Source organism: Pelophylax lessonae, assembly GCF_965119305.1.
Source record: "Pelophylax lessonae genome assembly, chromosome: 11".
Lineage (NCBI taxonomy): Eukaryota > Metazoa > Chordata > Amphibia > Anura > Ranidae > Pelophylax > Pelophylax lessonae.
The window spans coordinates 29087212-29104753 of NC_138778.1; the positions used below are offsets into that span (position 1 = coordinate 29087212).

The window sequence follows — 17542 nt, forward strand, 5'->3', positions numbered from 1 at the left end:
CACTTTTCTATCTGTCAAAGAAGTGGCATCCCTCTTTCTACCTCCACAATCCATAGCTCTCTGGTCTAGCTAATAAGCCTTACAGGTGGATATCTGTAGTGGGGGATAATCCAAAGTCTCTTGGACATGGATGTAATAAAAATTGCTGGATGCAGTGGCATATCATCCATGTGTGCAGGGTGTTCACTGCACACGGGATGATCAGTGTGACAGTTGGTAGCACCGATCTCCCTGTATGACTTTTCAGCTGACAGCCGCTTCTCCTCCTCTCCCTCCCGCAGCTGTCAGCTGAAAAGTTATACAGGGAGGTCGGTACTAGCAACTGTCCTCACCGCTGCACCGATCATCCCCAACTGTCCCCCATGTCCTCCTCCTCCTGCCTCCCTCCATTTCCTCCTCTCCCCCACCCCCCTTTCCGTGTGCTCTTCCTCCACAGCCAGTTTCTCTCCTCCCCTCCCCTGCTGGCTACTTGGGGCATGTGTCAGGATGGAGAGCGGAGGAAGGGGCCAGTAAATATGTCATGTGCCGGCTCCTTCCTTTTCTGAATTGGACATAGTGAGCGATCACTACTGAGCAGAGTAAACTGTGTTTACTATGCCTCAATTTATGAATGAACAGGAGCCTCTGTCTCCTGTCCATTCATCTTTAATCTCTGTCCCCAGTCTGTCTCAAAGGGGAGAGGTCAGGGGTCTGCTTAGACCCTTGATATCTCACCAAAGCCCACCAACAGGGCTAATAAAAAAAAAATCAATAAATATAAATAAAAAATGAAATTAAGGGCTAAAAAATAAATACATAAAAAAACAAAATAAAATAAAAAATTACTGCCCCCCCCCCCCCCCGACACTGTCCACTGCACCAACCCCCCCCAAAAAAAAAAAGCATTGTGGAAAAAAAAGAAAAACGAATTAAATTGTAAAAAAAATAAACACATAAAAATAAAAACTACTGACACTATACACTGCTCTGCTGACACTGTCCACTGCCCTACTGAATTTTTGTTTTTCTTGACAGGTACTGTTGTGGAGCGATCTGGGGGTCTAAAAGACCCCAAACCCCTCCTCTGCACTTAAAAGCATTCAAAAGTTTGGCTGTTTTGAATACTGTCATTTTTTTTAATTTGGCACTGAGTACCCAGAAGTGATGTTATGACATCACTTCCGGGTTTTTGCAAGGAGACCCAATCATTGCCGAATGCGGCTTTGATCGGGTCTTCGGCAGCTGTCCAGGCTGGTTGTCCCAGTCCCCCGGTGGGACGGGAGACTCGGGCGGGAGGGGGGGAACGTCCCCTCCCGCTTCTTGTAATAACAGCCGAGCGGCTTCTCAGCCACATAGGTTCTCATTACAAGACAGCCAACCGTCGGCTATGGATGCCGGTACCGGGGTGATGCCTCTAGCTGCAGGCATCACTCCGGTACAAGCACTTTCCTGAAATATCGGCGATATATCGGGGGAAAGTGCAGATCGGCCCCAATAATCGGTCGATCCCCAATATACACCTCCTGGCAATTTTGGTGTCTATGTACATACAGTTTTTGGCACTGCAGCCTTGGACAGCTAATCTAAACAGATATGGAGTGAGATCTGAAGATGACAATGATGTGCTGCTTGCTGGAAAGGAAGCTGTACCCGAGGATCCTATAGTGTAAGGATCTCCTTGATTCTGCTTTATCCATAAAGGACTATGTGGATCCGTGCTTCCTCCACCTCTCCCCCTGCGTCTTCTGTACCTCTCCATTTTTTCCCTTCTGGTCATCAGGGACGCAGCCTTGACAAAGTTCTCCTCTGTCAAGATACCCATCTTTAGTGAGACAAAGCAGGACAATGCATGGTAAGTGAATAATGGGCAAACCTAGGAACTTTGCAAAGTTGGTGAGCCTGATATTGGAGCAGGCTGAGATGGGGGCTGCCCTTTTCATTGTAAGTTTCTTTTTCCGTGTTTTTTTTTTTTTTTTTAATGGATCTTTTTCATGGTTGTAAATGTCACAAATGTGGATTTTAGTATGGCAGTAAACTCTATCTACTTTGGTGTGTCCAGTCTCTGACAAACCACAAACTCAAATTGCAAAGCTGAGGGAGGCATTTGTTATAAATAAGAAAATCACAATGCCATGCTTTCAGAGACAAAAGCAAACATTCTTACGCAGTAACTGGAAAGCATGCAAGCAGCACCATGGCATGCAAGGCAGCAATGTAGGAGGAAGAGACAATTTTATGTTTTTGAAAAAAAAACATGATATTCCAAACAAGGGAACCCTAAACATAGAGACTCATTGCCTATAAAGTGAATATAAACCCTCATCTTAGAACATTCATGTATAGATATAAAAAAATTATAAATACCCTCCCCCCCCCTTTTATTTTTTATAAGTGATCACATTCCCTCTGTTCTCAGCTGCATAGGAGCTGGGGGAGAAGAAACAGCATACACTGATCATCCCAGTGAATGGCTGTGCAGGGAAGGGGGGGGGTGGGGGGTGTCATGACAAGTCTGATCATTGGAGGATAGCAAACTGAGTTCCCAGCATAGCTAGGGAACGGACTATGGTGTGCCCTCCTGCCTAGTGTGGTCAGTTTTTAATAGGTAAGCAGAGGGACTGGAAGGAAAACCAGGGATTTCCCACAAAGGAAGCAATACAAAGAACAGGATACTTTTTTCATATTAGAACATGTAAAAGGGTTTAAATATTATTTAAAGAAAGCATCTTTACTTAGCCACTATATCAGAGGAAGAGATGAGAAATATTTTATCTAGAAAAAAAAAAGTATTTCAGTTTGGTATGTCCCAGTCAAGAACCAGAAATATTGTATGGACATGCAGCACACCATGTAAGTGTTTTTACTAGGCCATAATGCAAGATGGCGAGACTAGGCAGGTTTAATCCTCCTAAAATGTAAACTAGAGTGTGCTATTTCAAAGGCACAAGCCTGAAAAATTGAACTGATTTGCTGGACAGTATGTATTGCTTATTTGCCATCATTTTATGTCACAGGGAGATCTGGCAGTCCTGACCTGGGATAAATAAATCATGTTTTTTTTTTTAACTAAAACTGCATACCTAAGCAATTGTAAAAAAGTGATGCAGACCTCTTAAAGCATTTTTGTTATTTCACTATTCTAGAGGGAGAGAGCAGGCAGACTACATGTAAAAAAATGATGGCTTTAAACAATGCATCATCGGGCTTCACATTATGGATGTTTTTTTGCATTTGCTACTGCGATCCAACTTCTTGTTAGAGGGTGGCTACATTTGTTCTCCATGTACATGAGAGAAACCGGCTGCTCGATCTTCCGCAATGAATATAATACAGGCGTGCTACAAAATAATACAGGGCTTATGTGTTTCGGCGTGTATACTTTAGTCATAGCTATGATTAAGGCTAACTAAAGGCAAAACTTTATTTCAATTTTGGATAGAGTAGAGAGGGTTTAGAACACCGGTCATGGTTTTATTATTGTCTGTGCCCCCTTTAGGGACATTCGTCCTCTCCATTTGTCCCGTTTACCGTTCTCATTGAAAGTGAAAGTAAAAGAAAATACCAATTTTGGGTTGTCCCCAGAAAAGTATTAGAGGAGAAGTCTTCAAATGGGGACACTAGTTCTGGTAACCTGGGGGTCCCCAAGAAACTCCCTTAATTTGCAGGGATTTACCCTTACTTCCTGTTTGACTATGAGACAGAAAGTTAAGGCCTAAATCAGACAATACTGACCCCACGGGGCCACCAGCGCATCTGTGGTGTCCGCCAGAGGATTCGTGACCGAGCCACAAACCTCTGCAACTTTCTGTTGAGCCAGAACACCAACAGATCCACCTCGGGGATTCCCCACGGGGTACACAACTGATGAAACACCTCAGAATAAAGGGACCACTGCCCTTGGTCCAACGCATGCCGACGGAGGTAATCCGCCTGCCACCCTGGAAATGTGTACGGCGGAGAGGGCTGGAATGAACCGTTCTGCCCACCTTAGAAAGCTGGCTTCCGCCAGGACACTTTTTTTGCCCCCTTGGTGATTGACATAAGCCACGGCCAAGGCATGTCCGAATTGAATGTGCACTGGACATCCCTGAAGACGATCCGTCCAATGTTCCAGGCATAGTCTGATTGCTCAGAGTTCCAAGATATTGAACAGTAGTCTGGACTCTTCCAGTGTCCAGATCCCCTGAGCAGAATTTTTCTGAGGACGCCTCCTCCGCTGGACAGGCTAGCATCCATGGTGACCACTGTCCAATACAAGGGGATGAAAAATTTGCCCAGCCGAAGCACAAAGCCACCATATTCGATACTCTTTCGTTCCCCGGCACAGCCGGATCTGATTGTTCAGAAACTGGATTCTTGTCCCATTTGGCCAGAATTTCCCTTGCTGGCACCTCGTATGGAACTGTGCAAATAGAACCGCCTCAAAGGTAGTGTCCTACTCCTGTAGGGGGCAGTATAACCCAATGGTTAAGAAGATCAGGAGCTGTGTCCGTCAATGGTAGAGTAAAAAGTTTTGCCTGTAGTTATACTTTAAGGCTACATGCCGAAACGGGTATGCCCTGTAATATTTTGTACCACACTTGGAATAATAAATGTATTCATTACGAAAGATCGAGCCGGCGGCTTTTTTTTCATCTACATGTTTGCTCAGGTGCTAGGATGGCACTACAAGCCAGTGCACCAACCGTTCACCACCTCAGGGAATTACTACAGGTGTTTTCTACTATATTTGTTCTCCATGGTTCCACTGTATGTAGGATAGGAATGTAGCCACCCTTTCTTGCCCGCTCCCGAGATGGATTATGGGATTTGTAGTGTGGATAAAGCAGTGCACATGACTTCGACTAACATACTCTACTAGTTCCAAACAAACAGAAGTATGGGGGGGGGAATGAGAGGTACCAGAGCTCACGAAGGACATTACAAGGAGGCCGAAAAACATAGAAAACAATTTTTGTAAAATCTTACCGTAAAATTCCTTTCTCTGAGTCCTCTAACAGTCGCCGCCCCTCATATAGTCTTTACCTATGGGTATTAACCTCTTATTCACAGGAGTAAGCTAGGCATATTTGTTAAAAACACAAAACTTTACATAGACACACCTACAGGGGGCTGTCCCTCTGGTCCAATACCCCCGGCTAGCCTCATTCCCAATTCAGTTTGGTAGCAAGCTGTAGATAGTCCATGAACCCCAAAAGAGGGGCGGGGCGGCGACTGGCAGAGGATTTAGAGAAAGGAATTTTACGGTAAGATTTTACAAAAATTCAGTTTTCTCTTACGTCCTCTGACAGTCGCCACCCCTCATATAGTCTTCACCAATGGGATGTCCCAAAGCAGTGTAGACATGAGGAGTGGGAAACGCAACCGTCTTAAGGTAACGAAGCACCCAAGGTCAGATAAAAGAACCATATCTGAACCAGAAAGGTAACCCACCGGGTAACAGGAAATCTCAACAGGAGCGAACAAACCCAGGAAGGTAAAATAACCAAGAAAAGAAAAGGCTGAGACTGTAGCCCCAGCACAGGAAAGCCCGCCTATGCCTATCTAGGCAAAAGACAAACTGAATTGGGAATGAGGCTAGCTGGGGGTATTGGACCAGAGGGACAGCCCCCTGTAGGTGTGTCTATGTAAAGTTTTGTGTTTTTAACAAATCTTCTGTCTAGCTTACTCCTGTGGATAAGAGGCCAATACCCATTGGTGAAGACTATATGAGGGGTGGCGACTGTCAGAGGACGTAAGAGAAAGAAATGTTTTTATGAAGAATAGATTAGAGGGTCATTACAGCGGAGTTACACCCTCTTTTTCTTCTTTCCGGATTCCTGTGGGGAAAAGCATGTTAAAAAAGAATTGGACATTCTTTTTTGGGGGGGGGGGGGGGGTCACTTAGCTTTTTTTAGGGGCATCTCTGTCCGACTTCCTCCTTCTGCGGCCGTGGACGTCACTTCCGGTTTCGCATTGCGTCCTGGGAAATGCAAGTCATCAATCCCAGGATGCAATGGGAATTGCCGGCCCCTACTCTGATTGCCCATCGCAATCTACAGCGATCGGCATTCTGGGAGCCAGAAACCAGGACGAGGGTCACAGCGGCTTCAGACGCCCACACCAGAGATGGCCACGCTCGGCAGTCAATTTTAAAGGTAAGATTTTATCTTAATTCAATTACTGTCCTGTAATGTAATGTGAGATTAGTGTTAGTGTAAATGGGGTTAGTTTGGGATTAGGGGGGTATTTTTATCAAAAAAATGTCTTTGTGGCCGGAACTCCGCTTGAAGTAGTGGATATGTATGGATTATTATATTTTTATTTATGCTGTATAAATAGGAAGAAAAGCTGCATAGGAATAGGTTGAATCCAGTCAAGTACAATTTCCATGCTGACCGTGGTACGAAAACTTTAATGAGAATGCCAAACAATTTGAATAAGATAATGTTTATTACAGGAATTATATGCAGCGAATAATAATATCAGTAAGTCAGCTGTAAAAAATAAAAACGTCAGCATTTTATATTTTGCGTCTGTTGGTATAAAATAGTAAGAACAAGTCCATATACAAGGGGAGAAGAGATCAAGGCTGGTCCTGGGAGAACACCGCTGCATGGGTGTACAGAGACCTGAAGGAAATGTATTATCATACATACATATCACTTAATATTATCCTACTTTACAGAAAATGGAATGCTACCGGCCTCATACTGAAAAATGCCACCTGCCTGGCAGTTATACAGACAATCTGGCTTCTGTACTTTAAGGGTCCTTTCACACGATCCGCCTTGCGATGAGCTCCGTTCTCTGCTCAGCGGGGATCGATCCGCCGATCCCCGCTGAGCAGGCGGATGACAGCTCTGTCTCCGCACTGTATGCGGAGAGGGAGGTGTCAGAGCCCCACTGCTCTCTATGGGGGAATCGGATAAGAGCAGACCGCCTGTCCGTTCTCATCCGATCCGTTCCCCTGGACGGATGGAAAATAGGGTTTCCATCCGTCCGGATTTCATGGACAGGATCAGACGCGGATGGCAGCGGGTGTCTCCGCTGACATCCGCTGCCCCATAGGGATGCATGGAGGATCCGATCAGATCCGCCTGAAAAACTGACAGGCAGATCTGATCGGATCGTTCATGTGAAAGGACCCTTATGCCTCGTATACACGTGCAGATTGTCGGCCGAAAAGATTCGGCCGACGGCCGATCGGAGGCTTGTTAGTATGATGCTTCCGACAGCGCACTTTCGGCCGAACAGAATCCGTCGTACAAGCATTAAGATTTTTGTATGCCGACACCAGAACGGCCGATTGTTCGCCAGTCAGTGCAGAATTCGGCCGACAGACAGCAGATTTGCAAGACTGGGCATGCTCAGAAAAGAAAAAACACAGGGAAAGTTAACCATCACATGACATCATTTCTGCAGTCAGCTGTTGTTGGCCGACAATATTCGTGTGCAGTCTTTTGCAGTTTTCAACAGACACGACAGACCTTGGACAAAAGACGGCCGATCGTTCGGCCGACAATCTGCACGGGTGTACGAGGCATTAGTCACCAATCTGTAATTAGTCTGCAGATCAGAAAGTTCAGAGACTGCTAATCTGCAATTTTTTTTCTAGGCTAACCTCTCAAAGGACTAAGGCCAGGCGGTGAGCATGACAGCCAGAAAACTAGCATTTTCAGCATAAGAAGTGAGCTGTGATAACCTCCACGAACGTTTCCTGAATCTGGTTTGAAGAAAAAACAGGAAGGCATAGATCCTCGGTCATGTGGTTGTTTCTGGTGTGTCCCTAGTTGGAAGATTTCCTTCACTTCTTGGCAGGACAGCAAGTGAGGACACAGAAATTACACCAAACCTTTTTGTTTCCCTCCATAATATAGGGAAGGGTTAAAACATATATTATTACTGCTTGTGTTTCATTGTTACAGTGACCACAGACCCCTTAATTTCTTGTCCTGCTGTCACAGGATGTAAGATGTGGTTGTAAACCTCAGACATGAAATCTGAACAAATCGTATCCCTCTATAGTGTGTACTTGTCTTAATAAAGAGCAATTGTGCCAGCTTCCTTCCTCTGCTATCAGCATCAGTGACTTCTGTCAAGTTTTCCTGACACCAAGAGAAAAATGGTGACAGGGGAGGGACCTCTAGCTGATTGACAGCCTCAGCTCTGTTCCTGTGTGTGTGGGGGTGCGTCCTTTCCCTCCAATCAGCTCTCAGAGCTCTCCTCATTGATGTAACTTCAGCTCTCCGCCCCCTGCTTTTCAGAGCTGAGAGATCCTGTGTAAATTCTGCACTTTGAACTGATGTAGGGGACAGACAGCTGTAGATAGACAGGTACAATTTATGTAGGAGGATTTGTTTAATCTCTGTGTATCACCTGAGGCCAGTCACCTCACTGGGTCTATGTAAGGAGTTACAACCACTTTAAGGGAAAATTCAGCCTTTTGAAACTTACAAAAACGAATGCATTCACATCACAAAAAAGCAAAAATTTGCATTTTTTTATGCATTTGAGTCTGCAAAGCATTGTTTTTGAACTACACGGTATTCATTATATTACATTGTATCTGTAATTATCTTTATACCCGTACTTTATGATGTTAGTTTCTTATTGTTGCATCTAAACCTCCTTGTATAACATGTTAAAACTCCATAAAATGAATATGACAAGAGTCTGCAAAGCATTGCACCGCGATCAGTTGATGGCAGGTGCAATGTTATGACTCCTGCAGAATATTCCTCCAGCTCAGGTATATACTGAGGTGCAGATTTTCAGCTACAGAGCTGGAGGAAGTATCAATGGACTATGGGCAGGATGACGTCAGCACATGGCATGTGTGCTGCATTAAAAACTTCTGTCCCAGCTCTCTGTGAATGAATGATATGGCTGTGCATTTTACATGGCTTTTTAACATGGCTGCAGTTGCTGGGAGTGCGTGTATATAAAGGTCTGTTTGCAATGTAAAATGCTATTTCAGGGTTCACGTGTCACTTTCCCCAGCCAGTGCAATCTGGAGGACTGTTGAGACATTAGGGGTCTTTTAAACCCCTGATGTCTTATTAACTACTTCCCGACCACCCGCCACCTATTTACTGCGGCGGGGTGGCTCTCTGCGCAAACCGACGTAGGTCTGCGTCGTTCGCACGCGGGAAGCTAGGGGGCGAGCGTACGCCGCCGCGCTACCGCCCCCACTCGGCAGCGGGGAAGCCGATGCACGGGTCAGGCGGCTCCAATTGCCGCCTGACACCCGCGATCACTCCCCGCTGAGAGAGGACGGTCGGCTGTTGTAAACACAGCTGACCGCTCTTCTCACTGAAATTATCACAGAGCCCATGTGATCCTTCTATATAGGATCACATGTCTCTATGGTCATTTCACAAGCCACGCCCCCCCCAGTTAGAATCACATTTAACCCGTTGATCCCCCTTAGGGTTAACCCCTTCCCTGCCAGTGTCATTATTACAGTAAGAGTGCATATTTTTAGCTGGAATCCGATCATGGCACCACCTGATAGGATCAGATTCCACTAAACACCACCAGGGATCCCCACAGCACCTCCGTTAGATTCGGAGGCTCCTAGACTGGTTTGGATGATTTATTATCAATTTTATGTCTATTTTTTTCCATTATTAAACCTTTATGGCTCAACTTGAGACAGTTTTTGTCCATCTACCACATATTGATTTCTTCTATATGCACCATTGAGCGCCGTCCTTCTTTCTTTTCACCATGTTCTTGGTTCGCTTCTCACCTTCACCTATGAAAGTAGGGCAATTCACTCACATTTTTCTAGATGCCTACACAAACCTGTCTGCCATTCACATCAGTAAAATCTGTATATCATAATAAATGTAATAATAATAATGATGTGCTGTTTAAAGCCTTTAAAGTTTAGGCTCATAATTAAAAAACAAAAATCAGCACAAGGGACATGACTTACTATTAATCTGTCCCTTGTGCTGCGGTCTGATGCATTTGTTGAAATCTTTCTCCTCTGATCCCCCTCCCCACACCCCTACTGACGTAACCTTCTGGTGCTGTAGAGGTTAATAGAGCCTACAGACCTGGGATAGGCCCTCCCATTCCACTCCCTCCTCCATTAATAGATGCTGTACTATGGCGTCTAGAACAGAAAAGAGATCTATAGAGGATGGGCAGATGAATTAAAGGTCTGATTCCTCTATTCTTACATAATTTATCTCTTGCCAACTTCTCCTCCTCCAGCCAAATCCCAATACTACAAACATTCACAAGACAAACTGTAATTTGAGGAAATCCCAGCAACCTTAACTGTTTTTTTTTTTTTGTTTTTTAGGGATCATTTGAATTGGCTCCAAAATGCATTGGGCCATGTAAAAAAGTAGTGCTTGCGCTACTTTTAAAAACACACTGCACCAAACTGCATGATACTGTGGTTTACGATCTACATTTGAGGTGCCATTAACAATATGTTGGCACCTGCATGCAGATCGCAAGGGCAGCACAATCACCTTCGGTGTGGGAAATGCGCAGGGAACGTGCCTTTTCCCACACCGCTTTCTGGTGTGAACCTACCCTTAAAAAATAACCACATAATTGTATTAGGCTAAAGAAAAACAATTACAATGACCCCTAAATAACAAACTGCACAAGCAGGTACTGAAAACCATCCACGCGGTCAGACCTCGGTTTGTGTCTGCTCCACAAATTCTAAAACTAACTGCCCCCATTCAGGAGGCAAGATTTCAATAACGTCCTTGTTGACTGGTTGTACTGTAAACTCCAACCTGCCTGAGGCTGGTGGGCATGGATTCGGCACCGCCAGGTCAACTACGCGATATATGCAAGCATGCGCCAGTCCAACAAGGTGAGTCTGAGTGTCTGGTGCTCGATGGCAGGTGACGCCGCGACAGTATATTCGAAAGTGGCGAATATTGTCCATACTGTGGCTCCAGTGAAGGGTTAAGCTGACAAAGAGTTGATTGGTCTGCTCATACCTTCGCCATAGAACGTGGGACAGAGAGAGGTCAGTAGGCAGCACAGGACGAGGTGGAGGTAGAGAAAAATCAAGAGCCTGCGGAGAAGAAAGAAACTTACGTTACAAATGGTTCACCACACAGCAGAAAAAAGTATTTTACTGATGTAAAAGTATTTAAATAGCCACTTTAAGACCGCAATACGTATACATTGCGGTTTTGAAATGGTTTCCCGAAGCTATGGCCAGATCGAATCCAGGGCTTCCCGGTGAGACAGGTAAGCCCAAGAAACATCGATGAGTATCGGGAGGGGAGGATGACCCCTCCTGCTGTTTCTAAAAGAAATCTAACGGCTAATTAGCCACTCGGAACGCAGTGCTCCGTGTTGTCTCACTTTTGTTGCCAGCGGTTTAGACATTAATGGCTGTGTGTTGAGTTATTTTGAGGGAACAGCAAATTTACACTGTTATACAAGCTGTACACTCACTACTTTACATTTTAGCAAAGTGTAATTTCTTCAGGCTACATTCACATATTGGCGTAGCAGATCGCGGGCGGAATCACGATCGCGATTCTGCCCGCGATCCAGAAACCATTGCAAATCGCGGGATGCCTGTGCGTCACTGTTGATTTGCAATGGCACCCCAAACGCTGTGCGATGTTGCCGCGATTTCCGCCTGCCGAATTGCTGTAGCATCGCGCAAACAAAACCACGGGTCGCATGACGCCCCAAAGAAGCTCTTGTACCTTTTTTGGGCGTCATACAACCCACGATTTTGTTTTTGCGCGATGTTACAGGCGGAAATCGCGGCAACATCGCACAGCGTTTGGGGTGCCATTGCAAATCAACGGCAACACACAGGCGTCCCGCAATTTGCAATGATTTACGGATCGCGGGCAGAATCACGGTGATTCTGCCCGTGATCGGCTATGCCAACATGTGAACGTAGCCTCAGTGTTGTCACATGAAAAGATATAATAAAATATTTACAAAAACGTGAGGGGTGCACTTACTTTTGTGAGATACTGTAGATATACACATATACACACAGTATAATATATATATATATATATATAATGTCTGGGGGTTCCAAGTAATTTTCTAGCAATAAAATACTGATTTTTATTTGTAAACAGAGTGTCAGAAAAGGCCCGCTCTTAAAGTGGGTAGTTACCCTTATTTCTCCGATGCGACATACAAAGTTTTGCTCCTCTTTATCAGACGTCAAGTTGGAAAAATGTACAGATAGACTGGTCAGGAAACATCCGCTGAGTTGCACCTCATAATATCTATTAAAAAAAATGGTAACACATTACAACATAAGCAATCTCCTTACATCTGAGCTCTTCTGGAACAACTTTTGTTTTAAATTTGAAAAGTGTGGATGCCTTAGAACCTGTTGGGTATTTATCACTAATCTACAAATCAACATACCGAGCTGCATGTCAGTAGTGCGAAACGCAATGACAAAATGCTGGCAGATCAGTCTGATTCATATATATGTTCATTGTTTACAGAAGTGTAGGTCCAAAACATTTCAGGGCAGTGCACCCTTCATCAGGTTTGCTTGGAACCTTTGTAAGACCAGATATAGTAATGCAAAAATGGGATTCTTTACTTACTGTAAAATCCATTTCTCTGATGTTCATTTACGAACACAGCTCCCGATATTCATAACCATTGGGTTATACTGCCCCCTACAGGAGTAGAACACTAGGCAGAATAAAATTCTGGCTACACCAATGGGCAGTCCCAGGGAGTATACTCCCTCTCTCTCTGCTATAGCCACTGCCGGTGCTGTGTCCATCAATGAACATCAGAGACATGGATTTTACGGTAAGTCAAAAATCCCATTTTCTCTTTTGTTCATTGACAGACACAGCTCCTGATCTTCATAACCATTGGGACGTCCCAAAGCAGTGTTAAACATGAGGGGTGGGAACAAATAGCATTGTGCATATATGTGCCATCCCGTCACATTACATGTACTGTGACGGGTCGGCAAGTGGTTGAAAAACCCTAAAAATAGGGTACACCTGATCTGCACATAAAACACTAGTCTAAACACCAGCAGGAGCAAGACCAAAGAGAAGAGAACAGCTTGCTCACCCGGTGCTTAAACTATAAATTTAGAATAAAATTTAAAAACTTGACACTCCAAAATAAGCTGCTGCTATAAAATGAAAACTATATAGACAATGGTGTATACACTAGGTGATGAAGCGTGAAGCTACACCATAAATGACACACTAGCAGCTCTACTATATCATATATCATTACATACGTGTCACACTTGATATATGCATATAACGGAGCTGAATATAAAATCTGTCTTAGGTAGACTAATCAATAAAGTTCATGCAATAAGTCCCAACATCCTCCAAAAGGTGACAATCCAAAAAATGTGTGTATGGACCCTCAATCGTTCTCCACACCTGGAAAGAAGGAACCTTCACCACACCGCTGTGCACACCCCTTGGTTATAAACTCAACAGAAATGGCGATAATACAAGCCAAGATAATGCCATCATACATAGGAAGACTCCAGACCCTCCGATCTCCTCCAGATCCTGGATAGAGTGCTAGTAACCTGATGTATTTCAAGAGCCCAGCGACCATTGGATACAGTATTCACCTCCCACCAGCTTAGTCTCTGTCCCGTCCAAAGCACTTGCTTTGTGTTAACATTAGGGGTTGGAGGACTGGAAGTGTGCCAAGTCACTGAGACAATTCCATCATTAGTCCTGGAATAGATAGGAGCTCTTCTGCCACTAGTCTAAACACATTGTAACAATATTTTTTTTTTCAATGAAGCCTGAAAATTCTGTTAAAAATCATTTGCACACAGTAGCTGCTGCAGGATCTCCCAAAACACCAATCGGGACCCGGTTGTCACACTGATAGCCCTTGCTAACTATACTGGTAGATCGGCTGTGGAAGGGAGGAAGACCTGGGCATTGGAGTTTTTTGTGCAAACATTGTACCTCCAAGGTGTGTAAGTGGTTAATATACTAACCTTTTTACCCATCCGGATGCTTTGCCATGCTGAGGGTCTGTAAGAAATGAAGGCGGATCTTGGAGGGATGTCGGGGTGTGCGTTCGATGCTGCACTATTTGATGAGGAAGAGAAAACAAAATCCAAAATGTTACAGTTAACCTGAAACCGAGACATTGCACAAGATCACCCTGCCTTTTAGTCAGACACATTTACAATGACAGGGAGGATATAGAAGTAAATATTGAAAATTCAAATAATCCTTAACCACTTAAGCCCCGGAGGATTTGGCTGCTCAATGACCAGGCCCTACTTTGGCACTGCGTGACTTTAACGGACAATTGCGCGGTCGTGCGACGCTGTACCCAAATGAAATTGACGTCCTTTTTTTCCCACAAACAGAGCTTTCTTTTGGTGGTATTTGATCACCTGTGCGATTTTTATTTTTTGCGCTAGAAACAAAAAAAAGAGCAACAATTCTGAAAAAATAACAATATTTTTCAAATTTTTTAATATGAAATTCTCAAAAAAAATGTAAAAAATCTAAATTTTTTAACATTTTAGGCCAATTTGTTTTCTGCTACATATTTTTGGTAAAAAAAAAAAAAAAAAAATCGCAATAAGTGTATTTTGATTGGTTTGCGCAAAAGTTATTGCGTGTACTAACTACGGGAAAGATTTATGTCATTTTTATTATTTTTTTTTTTAACTAGTAATGTCGGCGATCTGCGATTTTTTTTTGCAGGATTGCGACATTGCGGTGGACAGATCGGACCCCTGACCGACATTTTTTACACTTTTGGTAGTACCAGTAACATTACTACAGTAATCAGTGCTATAAATATGCACTGTTACTGTAAAAATGACACTGGCGGGGAAGGGGTTAACTTTATTGGTGATCAGTGGGTTAAATGTATCCCTAGGGGCGTGATTCTAACTGTGGGGGGCGTGGCTTGTGATGTAATCACAGAGACATATGATCCTACATAGCAGGATCATAGTGTTTCTGCACTTACACCAGGGAGAATGACAGACGGCTGTGTTTACATCAGCCATCTGCATTTCTCCCTCTCCTGCAGGAGATAACGAGTGACTGGAGGACATCGGAGCCGCCGTTCACTCGCGCGCGGATCACTGTGAACGAGCGGGGGCGGGAGCTTGCCCCTGGCGGCGCGCGCTCGCCCCTTACAGGCTCCTGGGCGAGCGACGTACCCCTACGCCGGTTTGCCTAGGAGCGGCTGACCGCCGCAGTAAATAGTCGCGCGGCGGTCGGCAAGTGGTTAATGAATGTGTGTAAAAATAAATAAATATATATATATCCCAATTTTTTTGTAAAATATGAAAGATGTTACATCTGGTAAATAGATACCCAACATGTCAGGTTTTAAAATTTCGCACGCTTTTGGAATGGCGCCAAACTATGGAACTTAAAAATCTCCATAGGCGATGCTTTAAAGAGGTTTACAGGTTACCAGTCTGGATTTACAGAGGAGATCTAGTACTAGAATTATTGCTCTCGCTAGACGCTCGTGGCGATACCTCACATGTGTGCTGCGAACACCATTTATATATGAATACGTGACCTATGTATGTGTTCCCCTCTGTCCGCAAGCACAGGGGGATGGGGGCACGTTAAAATATTTTATTATTCATTTTCTTACACTTTTTATTTTTACACTATCCCTATAATTTTTTTTTTTTTTTTCATTTTTATTGCTATCACAAGAATTGTAAAATTTTATTGTGTAACAAAAAAGCATGACAGGTCCTCTTTATGGAGAGATCTGGGGTCAATAAGACCCCAGATCTCTTCTCTACAATGGAAAGCATTAATCTAATACTTTAAAAAAAAAAATGGCCTTGATTACATCAGTCATGAACCGGATCTGATGTCATGACATTGCTCCCTCCTGGTCCATAGAGATGAGCAGAGGTCATCTTTCCTCTGCTCATCTCTTTGGCCATCCCCTGCAACAGCCTGATCAGCCAGGTAAGCCCGAGAACTACAGGAAAGCAGAGGGTGGGATGTCACCCTTCCTGCCGCTTCTAAAAGTCATCCAGCCACTCAGGTCACTTTTAGGAGAAAGAGCGGTGGCTGATGAAAAATTTAAATACAGAGGTTATGACATCTAGCTGCAGCCCTAACCCCGGTATTACACTGCAAAAACATGACACATTAGGCGGCACAGACTTTGCGATCCCAGCACAATCATGGCCAATCTGGCTCCAACAATAAATGGCTCACCAGTCAGTTCGGACACACTCTCCACGCTGCATAATGGGGCGTCTTGGGTGGTAAGCTCCAGTGAAACTGCGACATTGGGTGACCCCTCCAGCCTGTACACCATGGACAGCAAGAGCTTCTCCGGGGCGGGGACATGCAGAGAGAACAACCTACCAAAACACAACATTGTACATATGAGAGATCCAAAATGAATCGGAAGAAAAGCTGATTTACAACAAATGGAGAAAAAAAAAGGAACCCTCATCACCAAACTGATTTCTTGTAGCACTAAAAGATGGTGCCAAGTAGTCCCATTTTACCCCTACACGGTCCTTTGTGCTCCAATTTTGAGGGACAATTTTAAAACAAATATATATTAGAAGTTAACGTATCAAAATATGCTGAAGGGGGGGGGGGGGGGTCACCTGTCAGAGCTGAGTCTGCCAATTAGCTGGAGGTCCCTCCCCAGTCACCAATTTTCTGGCATCAGGCGATACACAGAGATGAAACAAATCCTCCTACATAAATTGTATCTGTTTATCTGCAGTCTTCTCTATCACCATTCAACGTGCTGAATTTATAAAGCTTGTCAGAGTTAAAAAAAAAACAAAAAAAACAAAAACAAAGGGTGCAGAGAGCTGAAATTACACTCTGCAGAGCTCAGCGAGGAGAGCTCCAAGAGCTGATTGGAGGGAAGGGATACACCTCCTTCCCACAACACACAGGAACAGAGCTGAGACTGTCAATCAGCTGGAGGGCCCTCCCCTGTCACCATTTTTCTCTTGATGTCAGGAAAAGTTGTCAGAAATTATTCATGCTGATAGCGGAATGAATCAGCAGACAGAAATGACACTAAAGCCCCGTACACACGTACCGATCGTCGGCCGAAAAGCGTTGGCCGACGACCGATCTGCCGATTGTAGGCTTGTTAGTATGATGCCTCCGACAGCCGTCAGCGCACATTCTGCCGACAAGAATCTGTCATGCAAGCATTAAAATTTTTGTTGGCCGACACCAGAGCGGCCGATTGTTCGCCAGTCAGTACAGAATTTGGCCGACAGACCGCAGATTTGCAAGACTGGGCATGCTCAGAAAAGAAAAAACACAGGGAAAGTTAACCATTACATGACATCACTTCTGCAGTCGGCTGTAGTCGGCGGACAAAATTCTTGTGCTGTCTTTTGCACTTTTCAACAGACATCGACAGCCCTGGACAAAAGACGGCCGATCGTTCGCCGACGATCGGTACGTGTGTACGGGGCTTTAAGCCTCGTACACACGCAATGAATTTCCGCCGACCGGTCGTCCATCTTTTGTCCAGAGTGGTGTCTGTCGGTTGGAATGTGCTCTAGACTGCACACGAATTTTCCCGCACGACAGAATTCTACTTCAGAAGTGATGTCATG

General features: G+C 44.4%; 1 protein-coding gene across 1 annotated transcript in view; it reads right to left on the reverse strand.

Moving 5' to 3' along the window:
• Positions 1-10260: 10260 nt before the first annotated feature.
• Positions 10261-17542, reverse strand: part of ENGASE (endo-beta-N-acetylglucosaminidase) — a 43427-nt gene continuing 36145 nt past the window's right edge. Inside the window, exons 12-15 of the mRNA XM_082272945.1 lie at positions 16158-16306; positions 13934-14027; positions 12092-12206; positions 10261-11014 (exon numbers count right to left, since the gene is read on the reverse strand). Coding sequence (XP_082129071.1) covers positions 10619-11014; positions 12092-12206; positions 13934-14027; positions 16158-16306 — 754 coding nt within the window. The 3' untranslated portion in view covers positions 10261-10618. The remainder of the gene's footprint in view (positions 11015-12091; positions 12207-13933; positions 14028-16157; positions 16307-17542) is intronic.